The 19,558-nt window shown below is 40.4% G+C and overlaps 1 protein-coding gene across 12 annotated transcripts in view; it reads right to left on the bottom strand.

Moving 5' to 3' along the window:
- The window catches only part of TCF12 (transcription factor 12), a 150,792-nt gene that overhangs the window by 93,321 nt on the left and 37,913 nt on the right, over window positions 1-19,558 (bottom strand). For all 12 annotated transcript variants that reach the window (XM_081887659.1, XM_081887661.1, XM_081887657.1 and 9 more), the window contains exons 4-5: window positions 7,230-7,303; window positions 3,659-3,727 (exon numbers count right to left, since the gene is read on the bottom strand). In XM_081887659.1, coding sequence (XP_081743785.1) covers window positions 3,659-3,727; window positions 7,230-7,303 — 143 coding nt within the window. The remainder of the gene's footprint in view (window positions 1-3,658; window positions 3,728-7,229; window positions 7,304-19,558) is intronic.

Here is a 19,558-nt window from a genome sequence, read left to right as displayed (position 1 = left end):
AGCCTAAATCCATGTAACAGCAATGCTCACATTCATATTTTGCTAGCCACATTTATTCCTCCCCACCCACTGTCTCCTCCCCGCCATCTGACCAATACATACTGCTTCAATCTGCAGAACTGGCACTGTTACAGGTACTTGTTCCATGGTTGTGAAGAAAACAAAATATTTTCATGTGGCAGCACATATGCTTTGGAACTCCCTACCTATTTGCATGAGGTAGGTGCAATCTCTGATAGTCGGTGTACAATTTCTGGTGCCTGCATAGAACATTTTTGTTTAGACAAGCCTATTGAGACATGTATAATAATAATAATAATAATAATAATAATAATAATAATAATAATAATAATAATTTTATTTATATCCCGCTCTCCCCAGCCAAAGCTGGGCTCAGAGCTTTGTTACAGATGTTTTAATCTTTTTTACTGTTAATTTAATTATTGTATATGTTTTTAGCTTTTAAAAGTTTTTTATTGGTAATTTTAATATCTCTTATAAGCTGCTTAGGTTTTACTTCAATCAAGTGGTGTAAAAAAATAGTCAAATAACTTCAGGGATGGTGACAGGAAGCATCTACAAATTGCTGCTATTCTGTTTCATTGTACAAGAGTGGGGAGGTACCTTTTTCTAAGATCAGAATTTGAGCGCATAGGATTTGGAAGGGGAGGAAACATAATTTTTGTATTTACTGATGTTTTGCTTAGAATGTCACATAATCAGGTTCTTTAAATCTCTTGGCATTGAAACATTAAACAACTTCTAAGACAGGCTCAAGACAGAGAGTAAATTGCTCTGGCCTGCAGCAATAAGAAACCACCCAGAATCCCTAAGGACTTTGAAATCATCAATCACTGAACATTCATCATTTTCCAGGCTGTGGGCTTGAATTCAAGACGACATTAATGGGGCTGAAATAGGCCTCCCTATCTTTGCAGGCGTGCTGTCAGTTCAACCCAAGGGCTAGTAACTAAGGGCTAAATATCTGTCAGATTCCTACAACTGCTTATAGATGCATGTCACAACTTTCTGCTACTCTGCCTGAGCATTTATCTTCTGGGAGCCCCAGAAGATTACTCACTTTACCTACTTCAGAATCAGAGATACACATGTGATAGACATTCAGAAAAAATCTTAGTGACATTTACAACTTGCTTATGACTACAAGGGTGTCCTCCGGTATCCGTGACCTGGCCCCATCTGTCAGACAGCCAGCAAGTAGCAGCAGCTGCCCAGGAAATGAGAGGCTCCTAGCCAAGGTCACTGAATGCAGTTTATTTTATATTCAAGTACAGAAGAATATTATAAGACACTAGCTGAACAAAATAGCTTGCAGAGTACACCATCTATCTAGCATAATCTTCTAATGATTTGATCTTTTATCTAATTAATGCAGCAAGACTCAAAGTAACAAGTCACAACTCTCAAGTTTTAAGAACCAAAAATAAAACACCAACAGTGGGGTGAAGTGAATCGCCATCTATAGCTAACTGAAGCCACTAAATACTGCTGAAGCTTTGCTAAAGAATACAGTTGTGTTCTAGAGTCATCCTAGTTAGCAATGGCATGTTAATACAGGAGAAACAATTCGCAATATTAAAACTAGTATTATCGGCTTTGCTAGAGAGGGAGAAAAGCATGCAAATAAAGGCAGGAGCCTAGTTATTATAAACAGCCTGGAGGAAATGAATTTTAAAAACAATCAACAAAAGATGGTTGACAGTCTTTGAAATAAAACATTAAAATGAGCGTCTAAATTTAAAATGAGGCGCTCACAGTTGTCTATATTCCCCTTCCCACACACCATTACTGCAGAACTTCAGATATTACTAAAATAAAGTAATAAGCTTGTAAATGTAGTATGAACAGTGTGCTTGGCTCTCCACAAAACATAACATCCATGTGGCTCTCTACTCAGAGGGTTCCACAACTCAAAAAACAGCTAACACAGGGTGGGAAAGATGTGGGAAACTAACACATTCATCGTGGGGGATGAGTGTAGAAGGAAACCTGTCAGTCGCAGGAGCCCCTACTGTAGCACCTGCTCAATGACAGGGAGTTACTGAGAAAGCCATTAAGATGAGGGAGACTGGGAAGGAAATTGTTTCTAAGAAACAGTTGGCAGGCTTCTCAAGTAACTACTGATAAAAACACAAGCCACCCGAATTGTACCCACATAACTGTGCTTCAGATTGCCTTTTCCATTAGGTGACATCCCCACCACATCCACTGAGCACAACCTGCAGCCAGTAAAGCCTTGAAGTTAGAAACTAGTGAACTGTAAAGTAAAGAATGAGGTCTTAACCACAGATCAGTTGGTGAAAAAGGACTCTTGCATGCAACTGATACCAGACATTTTGTATATCATAGTTCCAGGAGTATATTCCAACTATACGACTAGATGACCAGGTATAGCCTTGCTTCACTTGGGCACATCCTGGTAACCTCTTGTGTGGAATACTGCAGTATTTTGTACAAGGAACCGACTGGATATGGTCCAAAAATTTCAGCTGGTCTCAAATATGGCCGAAAGGTAACCAAATGGGGTTGGGGTCTACAAATTTATAATCCCTATAATGGCTCCCAGACTATTTCCAAGCACAAATCAGTGTTGATATTGACCTTTAACTTTTTGGTGCCAACAAGACCCTTTTTATTTTCCAGACTTTGAGAGACCCAGCAAGATTTTAGATCATGTTCTTAGCTTTACTGTTTTATCCTCCATGCTTAACATCTCAAGAGTTGTTTTAATTCATTATACCAATTATTACATTACATGTCTTATTGTTGTTTCTAAAAGTGATATTTTGCAAACTTCCCTGAGAAAACTTTGTTATCTGATGGAATATAAATGAAAAATCATGTATCATTTATTCAGTGTTGCTAAAGTTTCTGTACTTGGGCCTTTGTCTTGGAATGTAAGAATTTGCTGATGTTCAGACTATTTGTCCATCTAGCCTAGAATTTATGTTGTGAACCAACCTGAAGGCTTCGGGTATAGTGCGGTATACACATTTAATTGATTAATAATTGCCTCCTCTGAAAGGCTTCAGCTGCCCCAAGTCTCAGACAAGTAAAAGCCTTTCCCATCACTTGCTATCTGAACCTTTTGACTAGAGATGCCAGGACTAGAATCTGGAAACTGCTGTGTGCAAAGCAGGTGCTCTGTGGCCTCTCTAAACTCATACCATCCCTTCTGAAACAATCTGCCCCTTTTAAACTTACACTGTGTCTACCACCCCCACCCAGCTGTGCATACAGAATCCTGCACACACAGTGATGTATGCAACCTGCTGCTGACAAGGATCTGTGGACTGGTACATTAACATAACACTGGTATTTGAAGAAGACTAGAGCAGGGCATACCAGAGTTCTTCCTACGAAGAGAGGAGGATGGAGATGAAGTTAGTGCCAGAAGTGCACTGTGTCCCTTGCCTGTGCTCTGCAGCTTCCCTGCTTAGCATAGTAGTTTAGATGGCTGCAATAATACATTTCTGCTGCTAAGAGAAGAGTCTGTGGCTGTCTGCTGCACAAGCCTTTCTACTACTAGAACTTTGAACCCACCTTTGAGCAACTCAAAACTTTTGAGAACCATCTTTTTTTTTTCACTTTAGAACCCCAGATGCAAGCAAATAATTACAGAGAAAACAAATCCCACCTCCTCATGTTTCAGCTTCTCAAGAGCTGTTGAGAGATCTGAGCTTTTTCCAAGGAGGCCACCATTTTCCTGTAAGCAAGGAAATATTCAGAAAAATTAGGGCAAAATTAAAATAACATTGGTTCCAAAAAATTTTTTTATATTGTACCTTACTTTAAAACAAAAGTCTAGCATTTAATGATTATGCTTAACCCCCCCCCCCAAAAAAGGTCACTTACTGAACTGTTCAAGTGTTTGGTAGTTTGTTTCACACTCCTATATATGGATCTGCATTTGCACATGGACAAGAGGTGGAACCTTCCAGAAGTTCTAAAAGGAAGGGTTGGAGCTCCCCTGCTTTCAGCCATTTGCTTTGCGCAAAGCAAGGGACACTCTGTTCACCCTCTCCACAGTACTAGCACCATTAATAGATATTACCACCTGGATTTGAGACAAGAGTCCATATGATAGAACAAGAAAGTGTGACATATGACTGGAAAAGGGTTCATTCTAGGAACAGCTAGAGGTAAGCAACCCTGTTTTCTTCATGGTCCCTGTGCAGTCCCTCACATGAGAAATTAGCAGGCTCGTTTTGTCACACAAACCACCACCCTGGCTGGACCGATTCTGTCTTGAACGTGCAAAAAATAGTAATAATCACAAATCTGGAGTATACAAACTAAAACAATCCTTTATGAATTGCTTGAAAGAAGTCCCTGAATGTTGCATTGTAGAAGCAACATTGGAATAACTCTGGCACAATTGATCTTGAGAGGAACTAGGCACATTTTCCTCTAGAGACTACAAAACTCTAATTGCCCTCAGAAGCAACTGAAAACATGTCTGTAAAGAAATGCAATTGCCTTCCAGGTGTCTCTGCAGTCAACAACATTGTTTTGATAAGAGATATGGAATAGGAGTGAGCAGTGGGATAGCCAGCCTTACTGATATCACCAAACTATTCAGGGATGTAAAAACAAAAAGTGATTGTGAGGAATTCCAAAAGGATATGGTCACCTCACCTCGAAAAGGATATTGTACTGCTGGAAAATATTCAGCAAAAGGCAAATAAAAAGATGGGGATGGAGCATTCTCTTATGAGGAAAGGTTGATGCTGTGCTTGGGGCTTTTTAGTTTACAAAAAAGGCAAGTCAGAGCAGACATGACAGATGTTTATAAAATTATTCATGAATGGAGAAAGTGGATAGACAAAAGTTTTCCTCCCTCACTCAGAACACTAGAACTCATGAACATCCAATGAAATGGAATGTTGGAAGATTCAGGACAGATAAAAAGGAAGTACTTCTTCATGCAACACATAGTTAAGCTATGGAGTTCATTCCCACAGAAAGCAGTGATGACTATCAACTTGGATGGCTTTAAAAGGAGATTAGACAATTCATGGGGGAGAAGGCTATCGATGGCTACTAGTCACAATGGCTGCGCTCTGCCTCCACTGTCAGCAGCAGTATGCAGTATGCTGCTGAGTACCAGTTTCTGGAAACCACAGGAAGGCAGAGTGCTCTTGTGCCCAGGTTCTGCTTGTGGGTTTCCCACAGGCATCCGGATAGTCACTGTGGGAACAAGATGCTGGACTAGATGGGCCATCAGCCTGATCCAGCAAGCTCTTCATGTTCTTATCTCACCCAACTGGGTGAATGGACAGTAAAATAGTAAATGCAATTCAACTGAAGTGTAAAGTGATGATTATGTATTTATAAAAGTATTTATATACTGCTAAATTACAAAACATATCAAAGTGGTTTATACATTAAAAAGAAAAAAGACATCAGGGCAAAAATCCTCATTTTACATATACACGCAGGGAGTCTGAACTGCTGGTGATTGACCAGAGATGAGACCTTGGGATTACAGTGGATAGTCAATGCAGTGTACAGCAGCTGTGAAAATGCTGAATTCCATGTTAGGGAATGTTAGGAAATGGACTAAACTGTGGAATTCACTCCCAAAAGATGCAATGATGGCCACCAATTTCAATGACTTTAAAAGAGGGTTAGATAAATTCATAAAGGCAACATAAACAACAACGAGGTTAACACAGTGGAGTAACCTCACAGGATCTCAATTCATTTTAGAGGAGACAAGGACTGAACTTAGAACAGGAAGAGACAAGACACCCAGGGACCATCTGCATGTCTATAGCAGTCAGTACCTTCTGTCACATAGCACACCAAAGTCTCTGACATTTTAAACTAATGCTCAATGGATGCACAAGTATCTGCCATATGGCAGGGGGAAATCTCTTGTATCTTACCAATGCAAAGCCAGCATCTCAAATTGTCTCTTGCCCAATATGACAAAAGCAAGAAAAATATGTGCCTATGTCAGATATGACGCCCCTTGCGCTTGCAATTTTTGCCTACCCCTGGAATGCAAAGCTCTTTCTAATTCAGCCACTGGTGCAATTTTGTCTCTTGGTCTCACTGATGTATAGAGGACACTCTACAGCGGGGGTCAGCAACCTTTTTCAGCCGTGGGCCGGTCCACCATCCCCTCAGACCATGTGGTGGGCCGGACTATATTTTGAAAAAGAAAAGAATGAATTCCTATGCTCCACAAATAACCCAGAGATGCATTTTAAATAAAAGCACACATTCTACTCGTGTAAAGCACGTGTAAAACACGCTGATTCCTGGACCGTCCACGGGCCAGAATGAGAAGGCGATTGGGCCAGATCCGGCCCCCGGGCCTTAGGATGCCTACCCCCGCTCTACAGGAGTGGTGGAGAACCTGTGCCACTCCACATGTTGCTAAGCTAAAACTCCCATCATTCCTGATCACTCGCCATGGTGGCCAGGGTTGTTAGGAATTGGGCTAAAACAACAACTTCATGTCCAGAGGCTCCCCACCCCTGCCCTCCTGACTTATCCAAACTCAAAGTAAAAAAGGTAATCATTTCCCCTCAAGTAAACAACTGTGATCTTTTATTTAACATTTATTAAAATATTTTAAATGTGCATACTATATTACTGATTCTGTAGAGCATTATGTTCACACTGTATTATATTTAAAATAATCGGAATTAACAAAGGCTACTATTGTTAAAATCTTTATGGTTTTATTGTATCTTAAATACAATACAGGAGATCCATGAACAGGATCTGTCACTTTTTAAAATGTCTTTAACTGTAATGTAGAGACGAGTGGTGACTGCCTGGGTACCTGGATATTTTGCAGAAAGTGGCAAGCTGTTCCATGAACAGATTTTACTCAGGTAACTGCAGGGAGGGGGAGGGGGCGAGCCCTTTTCCCCAAACACTGTTGTCCCAGATCTCCTGCATATCTAGATTGGTTTCCATCACTGATGATAAATAATCATTTTCTTTAAAGAAATTCTTTAAAAATGTAATTAATAATTAATTTGTGCAAAGATGTTCATCAATTCACCACTCAAGCAATCCTGCGAGATACAGGTATGGGCAGGAAGATTGCCTTCTAATGTTTTCTTGTCTGCTGATAGATTAGTTCTAGGTACCACCTCTGAACCACAGACCGTATGCATATACAATAAATGCTCTTTTGTTAGCCATACTTCTGCCTATAATCAACTGTAGTCAAATTATACTCTTACCCTTGTAGGTTCATATGAAGGACTTGATTGACCACTTGCTCCCCAAGATGCAGCACCTGTCCGTTCTCCCATACCTAACAGTAGAAAGAAAGAGCACAGGCTATATAATATAATGCAAAGATTGGGGGAAATTAGATGTATACCATCATTCTATCACATGGAAGACAGAGCAAGCTTGTTTTTCTCTTGCTCTGGAAGGTACAAGTCAAGCTATAAGAAAGGAGATTCCGACTAAACACCAGGAAGAACTTTTTGATGGTAAGAGCTGTTCAATAGTGGAATGGACTCCCTTGCAAGGTGGTGGACTCTCCTTCACTGGAGGATTTTAAGCAGAGGTTGTATGGTCACCTGTCACAGATGTTACAGGGGGTTAGACTAGATGTCACTTCCAATTCAAATTATACAATTCTATGATTCTATGCTTGTTAAGATAGAAAGCGAAGAGATTTTTTTTCTATCTGTCAGTATTGAGCAGAAGTACACCCAAGAGAAACAGGGTGTGATACCAATTCCCATCCTGTTTATTCACAGCGTTTGTAATCAAGAAATAGACATCCACTTTACCCAATTGGAATCCTGGCCATCATCGTTAATAGGCTTTGTACTGCTTCATTACCACCACCTTACACACATTTATTTATCCAATCTTTTTAAAAAACCATATATGCTAGTGGTTATCACAACCGTGTAAAGCAATTCATTCGTATTTTCATGATATGCTTGTATGACAAGATACAGGCAGCCCCCCGTTTATGCAGGCGTTACATTCCGGGGCACCATGTGCATCAGTGAAATAGAGTATAATTGCAACACACTGAAAAAGCCGGCAAACACTCTGCCACCATTCCACCTTTTTAATGACAATTTAGTGACATATTTATGTTGTTTCTAGGTTCAGCGCAATGCATGTATATACACTCACACACATACTGCACGTGCATAAATGGGGGGGGCTGCCTGTACCTCATTGCCTAACGTTTTTCCCCACCAGTAAATGTTTCTAAGCTCTTGTCTTCAAGAGATACTGAATCACCTTTTCATACATACTTTCTTCCTACTAGTATCATTGGTGTACCCCTAGTCCCATTTCTCTCTCTCTTTTAAAAGACTGCTCTTTTGTAATATGGTGTGCATTTGGTACGCAATTAACGTATTTTTCCATGTATAAGACACCCCCATGTATAAGATAATCCCTATTTCTTTCAACCCAAAATTGAGAAATCAACATTTTGGATTTAGCTGCTCAGTTTATTTTCTTAATTGGTTTACTTTGGCTCTGCTTGGATCATCGCCTGTTGTTGCAGACTTCACAACCTTGCAGCTAGGGACCTCCCTACATGCTCAACCTCACATTCCCTCTCCTTTGCTAGCATCCTAGCCTTCAATCAACCTGAGCAGTAGGAGCTAGCTCGAGGCAGCACACTGAGGACAGGAACTTTAACAGCTGCATGGTGGCAGACACCTCCATGTTATTTCCAGGCTCCCCAGGAAGGAGTGTGCAGCTGAGGGTCTGGTGGGGTCAGTGATTGGTGAATCTTGCATGTGCTGTATGGAGAGTGACTATCGTTTTTGGGGTGGCTGGGTGAGTGAGTGAATTAGGGGCATGGGTGCTGGTTTGGGTTTAATCCTTGGACGTTTGCAAGCTGATTTAACTGGGGCTAGCACCCCTTAACCACAAAACAGTTCTGTGCAGTGTGTGCAGCTTGTGTGTGCTCCAAGATCTAATTCCAAGATCTACTTGTCCTTGGGCTGCTGAGGCTAAGCTCAGACGTGCTTTACCACCAGGGCAGCCCATCCAGCCCTTCATTCGCCGCGACCTCCATCCCACCCCATCGGTTGTTGGTGCGTTTGTGCATCGTTGGTCTGCTTGCTCCTGCTTTGTGGTCTCTCTTTCCCCTCTCTGGGCTCAGAGGGCTTGCAAGCATCGGAGTGTGAGAGCATTGGGATTGGGTGTGTGTTAGTGGGTTTGTCTTGCTTCTTTCGTTGCTTGCTTCACTTCAGCCTGGTTGCTCTTCCGGGTTTGCTGTAGGGCTCCACAGAGGGTGTGTGCCTGCTTGCTGCCTGAGCTAAATTATTCCGGTTTTTTTGGCCGGCTGGCAAGCAACAGTGTGTTGGTTTTTTTAAAACCCCTGTGCATTCACCATCTGTGTATAAGACGACCCCCAATTTTTGACTATTTTTTATTATAGCTAAAACCATTGTCTTACACGGAAAAATGCGGTATTTGAGTTGCCCTGGATATGGTATGCAATTATTTCACTTATTAGATATCCTCTTCTACAGAGAACCAAAGCCACCCACAGCATTGTAAATATAGACACACCAGTTTCATAAAGGCTCAATCTTTTCTCTCATCTTCCATTCCTCCTTACTGCCTGCCTTTTTCATTACTACACATGCTGTACTGACATTTCTGCCCAAAAGTCTTTCTCCTGGTTATTTCATGTCAAGTTAGAAGCATCACCACCTCTGTCTCTGTCTCTGTCTCTCTCTATGTGTGTGTACACACACACAAAAACACACGTTTACCGATCAGTTCCGGAATTACAGAAGTCATCCCATTTTCTGATTTGATCCCAGAATGTCCTGTTTTTCCTTAGGACATCCCTATTCAGAGAAATGTTGGAGAGTATCGTGTGCGACCCCTGAGCCAAGAAGATAAGTAACTAAACAACCTTTAGAAGGCATCTGAAGGCAGCCCTATATGGGGAAGTTTTAAAATGTTTAATGTTTTATTATGTTTTTATATGTGTTGAAAGCTGCCCAGAGTGGCTGAGGCAACCAGTCAGGTAGTCAGGATACATATTAAAAAATATAATTATTATCATCATCACCGTCATTGAATAGGACATCCCTATTTTCATTTGAGAAATGATAGATGGTATGTGTTTATGCAGAGGGGGAGGGAGAGGGAAAATTATTTCCCTCACAGTATGCATTGCCTTATACCTGCAATTCTCTTATGCACTCACCCAGTTTGTAGGCATTATTCTAGGCAGGGAACTTGTGGCTCTCTATATGAGGTTGGATATCAGCTCCATTCATCCCCAGGCAGCATGGCCAACAGTAAGGGGTAATGGGAGTTGTAGTTTAGTAACATCTGAATGCCACCATATTCCCTAACTCAGGTCTATAGTCTAACTATCCACAAAGTTTGTTGTTCTCAGTGAGCTTTGCTGGTTTAATTTTCCTAATCTCCAAATAATTCATGAACAAATTATAAAGCACCCAATTTTGGACCAGACAGTTACAAATGCCTAACCAGTCCTTTGCTTCCTTCTCTTCTATCCATTTGTTTTGAAATCATGTGACCCCCTTACCTAATAGCTACTAAGGTTCCTTGAGAAACTTTAGTAAGTGATTGGGGCAAATCTTTTTGCATTAAACAGGTTTATGCTAATTTTTTCCTAAATATTATTTCATTTATTATTCTTATTAATGCATATAACACCTATGTTGTACCCACTGTTCATTTTATGGAATCTCAGACACTACTACAACACAGTAACTCAGTATAGTATGACAATGGCACTCCTGGACTATTAATGGCATATAAATAGCTTTAAATTCTATACAAACCCACTTAGCATTGGCCCAATAGTCAGGTTTATACAAAATCAAGTTAGACAAATGTGTACACTCATGTGCAGGAGGTTAAACTGAACGATAGTTTATCTATTTCAGCATCTTCTTTCTAAGGGTGGACAGGGTGGAAACTCAGATTTGCTTTACATTATATACACGATGAATCTAACATGCTATTCTCATGACTATTAGACCAGGTTGGAGATTCTCTTTTCTATCTGCTTTCCAACCTGAATTATTTGGCAGCATCTTCAAAGTTGACTGTCTCACTGTCCAGCATGACCCCCACTTACTCATGAATATTAGGTGGCACCAGTCTCAATACAGAGCCTGATACCACATTCTTACATGTGAAAATGGTCTATTTATTTCTATTCTTTTTTGGAGTCCAAGTGTATAATATTTACCAATCTTCTCTATCTATATGCCAATGCTGTTGAAGAATTCTAAAAGCTAGGAAAATGGCTAATCTTCCATTTGTAAAAGCTATGCTGGTTTCTCCTCAGAAAGGTGCTATTTATATATATTTAGCTTTGGATAGCATTTTTCACCAATTTACCATGAACACAAGTTAAGCTGACAGTAATTCCTAGATCCACACTGATTTTTCTATTGCTTACCTTTCAGTCCTCCACTAAGGAGTTTGCTTTTAGTGATTAAAGGTAATTGTTGCAAGTAAAAAAAAGGAAATGCATAAAATAAGCCTTTTTGCAAATGATAGAGCAATTATGCTATCTAATCCAAAAGCTGCAATGTCTGTATTAATGAAAGAACTAAGCAATTATGGTAAAGTGACTGGATTCAAAAATCAATGAATCCAAATAAAAAATAATGTATATGGGTATTTCTCCCTCTGACCATTTAATCATGCAAAAACAGACAGGTTTTTAAATCTGCAGCAAGGTAATAAAATATATGGAACTGCAGATAACTAAAAATCTGTCAACTTTAAAAAACAAACTTCACATCATTTCTTTTACAGCTATGACAAGAACTTAGATCTTGGAAAGACCTACATTTATCATGGTCAGGACTCATAGCTTCTGTAAAGATAGTTATCTGATGATGATGATGATGCTGTTCAAGTTATCTATTCAATTTATATACTGCCCTTTATCCGAAGATTCCAGGGCAGTCTTTCTTTTTCAAGTGCTGCCGAGTAGGATTACACCCCAACAATTTAAAATATGGCAGGGCTCAGTAAAAAAGTTCATACAGAAAGGACAAAAAGTGCAACCAGGATCCTGAATTATATGTATCCGTGTTTAAAGTGGCGGTTTCAGAATCCCACACCTCCAAACTTATTACAATGCCTTCCAATTAAAGCATTTGATGTCACTGATCCACAGACAAAAGGGTAAACCATGGCTAGATACAGTCATACCTCAGGCTGAAGTAGCTTCAGGATAAGTATTTCCAGGTTGCGCGCTGCGGCGACCCGGAAGTAACGGAGTGCGTTACTTCCAGGTTTCGCCACTTGTGCATGCGCAGACGGTCAAAATAACGTCACGTGCATGCACAGAAGTGGTGAATCGTGACCCGCACACACATGCAGATGTGGGTTATGTTCGCTTCTGGATGCAAACAGGACTCCAGAACGGATCCCGTTCACACCAGAGGTACCACTGCATAGAAATTTCAGATCCAGTATACAGAGCATGTCCTTTTCTGCCCTCTTTACTCACTGAAACCCATACCATTGCAAACCCTTTCCTCCACTCCACACTGAATATGTTTGGAAAACAGAAATTAAAAAATTGGCTTTTCTGATATCTCCCCTTATTCCTCTTCACTTCCAACTATCTTTTAAAAAAGCAGGGCAATGCTTAGATTGAATGGCTGGGAACAGATGGCAGACTTTTATACGCTAAAATACCTTTTTTGCAAATGGTATTCCTCTATGAAAAGAACAATTCATAACTGACATGCCAAACCTTAAATGGTCATGGTACCATTTCAATCAGCTGTTAAGATTCCTGTTAAATCCAGATATTTCCACTAAGGCAAACAGGAACCTAACAGCAACAGAACACATCTTTGTTAACCTCGCTCCTCTCTCTAAGGGCATAGCTTCCTCAATTTATAAAGCTTTAATAAACCTAGAATATGGTAATCTTTTGTACACAAAAATGACGTGGGAGATGGACCTACAAGTCAAAATACGAAATGAAAAATGGATGTCTTTGTGGTCCAAGAGCCTGCTGAAATCTGTTTCTGCAGAAAGCAGGGAATCCTTATGAACACTTTTGCATAAATGGCAGTATAAACCAGTGATACTATTCCAGATATCTAAGGTATTGGAGGGGATGCACAATCAAAGGTACATATTTCCATATGTGGTGGTTTTGTAACATCATCAAACCCTTCTGGAGTTCAAAGAAATAAGGTTGATATATAACAAAACTATTGAAATGTATGCACTAACACTACTTGGGCTTATGATCCCACCCAGTGCTTTTTTCCTACAAAAATGTTTAGGGGTACTCTCATTTTGACTCAAGAAAATCACCATTTTATAGTTCAACTCAGGAAAAATAAATACAATAAATGGACAAAAGTACAAAGATTCACAAAATGTTTAGGGGTATGCATACCCCTGCGGGACCCCAGAAAAAAAGCACTGACACAACCCATTCAAGATTAACCTAACAATGACCACTTAGTCTTTCTATTGACAGCTGTCCATATGGAGATAGCCAGATATTGGAAAACTGGTGTTAGCATCTATTCTAGGCACACCAGAGTATGGTCAATAGCAATGGCTGAGAAATTAACATGTCAGGTCAGAGCAGCAAAGAACAAACACAATCCCTATGGCAAATGTTTTATTAAATACATCAATTGTTCAGACTGTGGCAGGAATCCACCCAACACTCATGGGAAAATGTGTGATATTTTAGACTAATCTAACAAAACTTTACTACACAGTTTGACAAAAGGCTAATTTTATCAGTTTGTTGCCTACTGTTGTAACATGTGTTTTCTCAAAATGTATCTTCTGTACCATGAAAAATAAACAACTTTTTAAAAGAAAAATCAAAGTTAATTGTTGTTAATTTCTTTCCCTCTCAGCTTGCATATATGTCAAATAGTTGGCTCATGGGTTAATAGCATAGACAAAGGACAAAATATTCATGTTAACGCTCATTTAAGATTGGCCTAAAATGAGCAAGGCAGGTTGAAAGAGAAATTTCAAACTAAGAAGGACTGCTTTCAAGGAAGGTCTTTACAGTATCACCTGCTGAAAAGCCAAGTCAAGTTTGTTGTTAATTGGCAGTTATAATTTAATGCCATAAGGTACAGCCACAGTATAGCTGTAAATCATCTGCATGGTACGAGGGTGTGATTTCCCAACACTCTTGCCAGAGCAGAAAACCTCTACAACTTTGTCACATCTTGCAGCTGACAATGCTGTATTAATTTTGCTGTACTTGATCCAGGAGCTGAGGACGTGTGGTGGCTGGCACTGACAAAGACAAAAGTAATCTCTTGGCATATATAACCCTTTTCTTCCTCAGACAAGAGAAGAAATAACACAACCACCACCACAACAAACACAAAACAAAAATATATTTGCTTGCCCAGTACCCAGAAAGTAGAAAACTGACTCATGAAAATATCAAGCAAAATCTGGAAACAGACTTTTTACAAAATCTAGCAGTATTTTTATTTTACTATTTTATTTATAAAAATATTCATGAATTGTCAACTCATAACAAAATCAAGGCAGTGTATACTAAAATGATTAAAATAGCATAAAACTATAAAAACATAAAATACAGAACAAATAACTAACAACGAGTCAGATTAATTCTTCTATTCATAATAATATTTATTAGGGGAACATACATAGATATAATAATGAACACTCATTTATGGATAGCTTGTGAACAGACCCTGCCACCGAGAACACGGCATTAAACTCGGAGGTTGCATTGAGCCCTTTCAGGCATTCCATAGCTGCTGGCGGGTGTTCCTGCAGGTCATAGACATCAATGATGACAATATTTATATATATATATATCCTGACTACCTGACTGGTTGCCTCAGCCACTCTGGGCAGCTTTCAACACATATAAAAACATAATCAAACATTAAACATTTAAAAACTTCCCCATATAGGGCTGCCCTCAGATGCCTTCTAAAGGTTGTATAGTTAATTCTTTGCTCAGAGGTAACATACCATACCCTCCAACATATCTGCGATGAAAATAGGGACGTCCTAAGGATAAGCAGGACATTCTGGGATCAAATCAGAAACTGGGATGTCTTTTCTAAATCAGAAATGCCCCTGGAAAATAGACACACTTGGAGGGTCTGGTATTCAGGCTTTGTAAGCCAAATCCATGCTGTGTGTATACCATTGCAGGTCTAGGCCTTAATGCCTCCTGGAGCTTCAGCTGCCTAACAAAAGACAGGAAGGATTCTAAAACTCCCCAATAAGATTATTGGTAGCTGACAGGTAGCCAATCCCCTGCTGTGAAAGGACCAGTGTTGTGATTCGCTAGTTACAGAACAAGACGACCTATGGGAGGTTGTGTTGCCTAGGGTGGGTTAAGATATATATACTAGGTTGTGTGCCCCCGTTTGTCATTCTTGTTCCTGGTGTTTAAATAAAACTTTTTGAGCTTAATCTCGGTCTCAGGTTATTCTTGAACCCACCTACACTTCAGACACCACAAAGAGCAATAAGCTCCCACCTCTGTAATGACTATTATCCATCCTTCTAACAGTCAAAAGTGGTTTCTATCTGCCTACTTCCTCAAAGGCTTCATAAAACATAATGACTATTTAAGTTCTGGAAGTGGGGAAAGACAGGCCACCAATGCATATATATTTGGCAGGCTTTTATCAAGGTATGTGGGTCGTGTGAATTATGGACTGATTTATGAACAACCTTGCATGACACAACCGGCAGCAGAGGAAAAGCAAATGGTGCATAGCAATAGCCCCTATTTTTGTTATCTGCCATACAATATTTGTGTGTGATGCGAGGGACAGCTTCCACAGCCATCATCAGTGTGGTTATTTAATAATAGATGTAGATGGAATTTGTAATGTTCCAGTGGAATTCTACACCAGCCGCTCACAATGTTTCAAGCAGCTTCAGAACGATATTGCTTAAGCAGAATGAATTCAAGCTAGACCAGACAAGAATCAACTTTTAAAAAAACAGAATGTAAAATTATTGAATCCTTTTAAAAATCTGACTTAAAATTATTATTGTTTATCAAAAGATCCCAAGGCGGTGTACAACATTAAAAACACATTACTGAACATCAACAACAAAACATAGTCAGTTCGATTTGTTGTTTTTAGCGAACAGCCGTTACACACATAAAAATAGTAATAAGAATACTGCTACTAATAATGGTTTACATTTCTACTCCCTGACTTTTAGTAGGCAAATCATTTCCCATTCCCCCTTTAAGTTTTATTACACAAATTTGTAAAGCCTTGGCAAGAAATTTGGGTGTTCTAAAGGATATATACCTCTCAAAACATAATAAATATACCTGACAAAACGTAATAAAAAGCATACTGACAGACAGCCTAGTAATAAAATAGTCAACATAATAACAGTCCTCTCCGCCACACTTTCAAGGTTTGTGATCAGCACAACAGCAGCAATGGAATGCAGTAGGAAATAAACAATTCATTTCAGTTTTACAAAGTTTCAGTGTCAAAATTCAAAATCCTACCTATAACGTAAGACAACTACAGGAACAATTACTCTCCTTAATTTTTTTAAATAATTGTTTACATTTCCTGCAATGAGGCCTACATATTATCTGTTTTACAACTCTTTTCACATAATATATTTCTCTAATGACAACATTCCGAAGCAACTGATAAAATTCTCTTATTTCTGCTTCTTTACAATGTAAAACTTCAGCACATCCAAATAGATCTGCAACTACAAAGAGTTATTTCAAAATCCATATGCTAAATATGCTCCACCATATATTTAATTGATTTTGAAATAGTCCACGGAGACTTTGGAATTGAGAATCAAATTTTCCCATTGCCCCAGACAGACAGCTGTTTGAACCAAGACCTCCAGAGCAGTAGGGGTATGCGATATATTGATACTTTGTCCCTTACCAGTAGGAACTCCAGACTGTGATAAAGGTTTCATATTTTTTTCACAAGAATGTACTGCCCAGCTGGCCTTGCAGACCCTCCCCACTAGGCAGGCAGCAGCACTTTACTGCAAAGTAAAGCCTTTACTGCAGGGGTCACCAAGCTATGGCCCATGGGCCGGAAATGGCCTGCAGAGGTTGTTTAACCGGCCCACGAGCTGCCCCCAAACTGAGTTGCCCACTCGCTGCACTAAATCGACGCAGCGCGGCACAGGAACTCACTTCCGCAGCGCCGGAAATCACATCTGCGCGCAATCTGGCCCACAGAGGGATCTCCACGGGACTGATCTGGCCCAGGCAAGATAAAACTTGCCAACCCCTGCTTTACTGCAAAGTAAATGGCCGTTTCCTGCCTGCCGATCTGCAAGGCATAAGTCCCGGCCACCTCTCAGCTGGCATTGCAGAGTAAAGGACTGCACTCCATTCAGCAAATGATAAGATTCAGGTGGCTTTACTATTGCTTTTGTTATGCAGGTTTAAAGCGCACACCACACCTCTTGCTAGGCAGAGTAGAGACCCAGCTTCCCTGCTGAGGGATGGAGATTCTGGTGGCCTCTAGAGCGATGCTCAAACAGTGGGTCTCAGGGCTGCAATCTGCCTCTCCTGTCACCCATTTGCCTGTCGTGCACCCCAGTCTTGCCAGCACCTTTTGGTTGGATCAATGAAAGAACTAGCAACTCTCTGCATGCTGAGTAAAAGTGGCCAGGAAACAGAAGAATGGGGGGGGGGGTGAAGTGAGGAAGAAAGGGCGAGAGGCATTGAAAAGTGAGAGAAAAGGTTACTATTAATTAATAAACTGGGAATAGAAATTAATAGGATAAGATAGGAAAGAAATGAATGTAAAAAGGATCAGGAAGAAGTGATGAAAGAAACCGCTTGTCCACTTAGAACCTCCTGCCTAAAATCGCCATACCTCCAGGCAGTGCTTTTTTTTCTAGAAAAAGAGGTGCAGGAACTCCCACCTTTTGGGGACAGACAATTTTCCGTCACCCAATCGCAGAGCTGCCACAATCTCAGCACCATGCCGCCCATTGCATCCAACACGCGGTTACTAGTGCCATTCCAACAGCACCGCTAAAGAGATGCCGGAACGCACCAATAAGGGCAGGTGTCTGTACTTAGCTCAAGAAAAGATGAGCCATAGAACTCATTGCCTCAAGGAAAACACTGTGGCAGAGAATTTAGCAATTTCCAAATATGGATTAGATATCAGTAGAAAGTGCTGTCAGTAACTTTGCTTACATCTGCCACAATTTTGTGACTGGCTCTGCTCCTGCACCACCATTTCTGACTGATGAGCCTCAGTAATTTTCAGCTGCCTCAAGTGGGTTCTGGGGATAGAAAGTTCAAGAATTCCTGCTCTAGATGTTTTGGACTCCCAACTCTCAGCAGCTCTAGTCAGAATGACCAGTGGTCTGGGATGATAGGATAACTAGAAGAACCTCACCTGCAGATCTATATGGGAGGAAGCATTCTCTCAGATAGCATAGAACCAAGTGGTTTAGGGTTTTGTAAGCCATCAACATGTCATAAATCCTGGCCCAATCCAAAACTTTATTGCGGTCTTAGACCAGCATAAGGTAAGAGCACCTCCATATATAAAGAAAACATTCTAGATAGGCAATAAGGCAACTGCAGAAGTGGACAGTACTCATTCTCTCAATTACAGTAGAACGGCATAAGATAAAAACACATAAAACATGTAAATCAAACCCTCAATTTTAGACCTCCTATGACGTATGTCAATCATAGCAGCACTATATCTGGCAACTGAATATGTTATATCAGGATTTATATCATGGAGCAGTAAAGAGATATAGAATTGAATCTGTGTGTCCTGGAAATTTGTGTATTGTTGGCAGGATAAACCTAGCACGTATATTTGTGTAATACTGGCAGTGCAGAAAAACATGTTCAATTGTTTCTATGTGCCCAGAGCTGTAGGAGCATTTTGTCTCCTCATAAGTTGTCTTCCTAAAACAGCCCTCCTGGATGGCTGAAGGGAGAGCCTGGCAACGAGCCAGAGTGAAAGCTCTTCAATGTTTTGGTATTTCAAGATTAGTTAAATATGCTATTGGGGAGGTGATGTACTGGGGAGGCAGTTCTTTTCAGAAGTGGTATAATACGCTTGCAGTACATAGTTTCATTCAGGAATCCAGCTCTGGCCTTATGCATCAGCACCAGCATCAGCTTCCAACACAACCTTAAGGACAGCCCCAGATGCAGTACATTACAGTAACCCAGTCTATATGTTACCACCACATGGGTCTATGTGGCTCACCATGATCTCAGTGGCAAGGCTATCCCTGTCCAGGAAAGTTTATAGCTAGTGCATCAGCCAAAGCTGGTAAAAGGCACTCCTGGCTACTCCAGCCTCCAGTAGCAGCACTGGATCAAGGAGTACCCTCAAACTACATGCCTGCTCCTTCAGAGGAATTGTAACAGCATCTAGAACAGACAAATTACCCACTTCCTGGATCCAAGGCCAACAAGGCCTCCTTCCTCCAGCCCACCACTGTATCCAGACACTGGTCCAGGACTTGCACAGCCCCACCTGACTAAGCTGTAACAGAGAAACAGAGCTCCAAATCTCCCAGTAAC

Source organism: Podarcis melisellensis (genome assembly GCF_964234715.1).
Source record: "Podarcis melisellensis genome assembly, chromosome: 14".
NCBI lineage: Eukaryota > Metazoa > Chordata > Lepidosauria > Squamata > Lacertidae > Podarcis > Podarcis melisellensis.
This window is presented reverse-complemented; position numbering and strand designations above follow the sequence as displayed.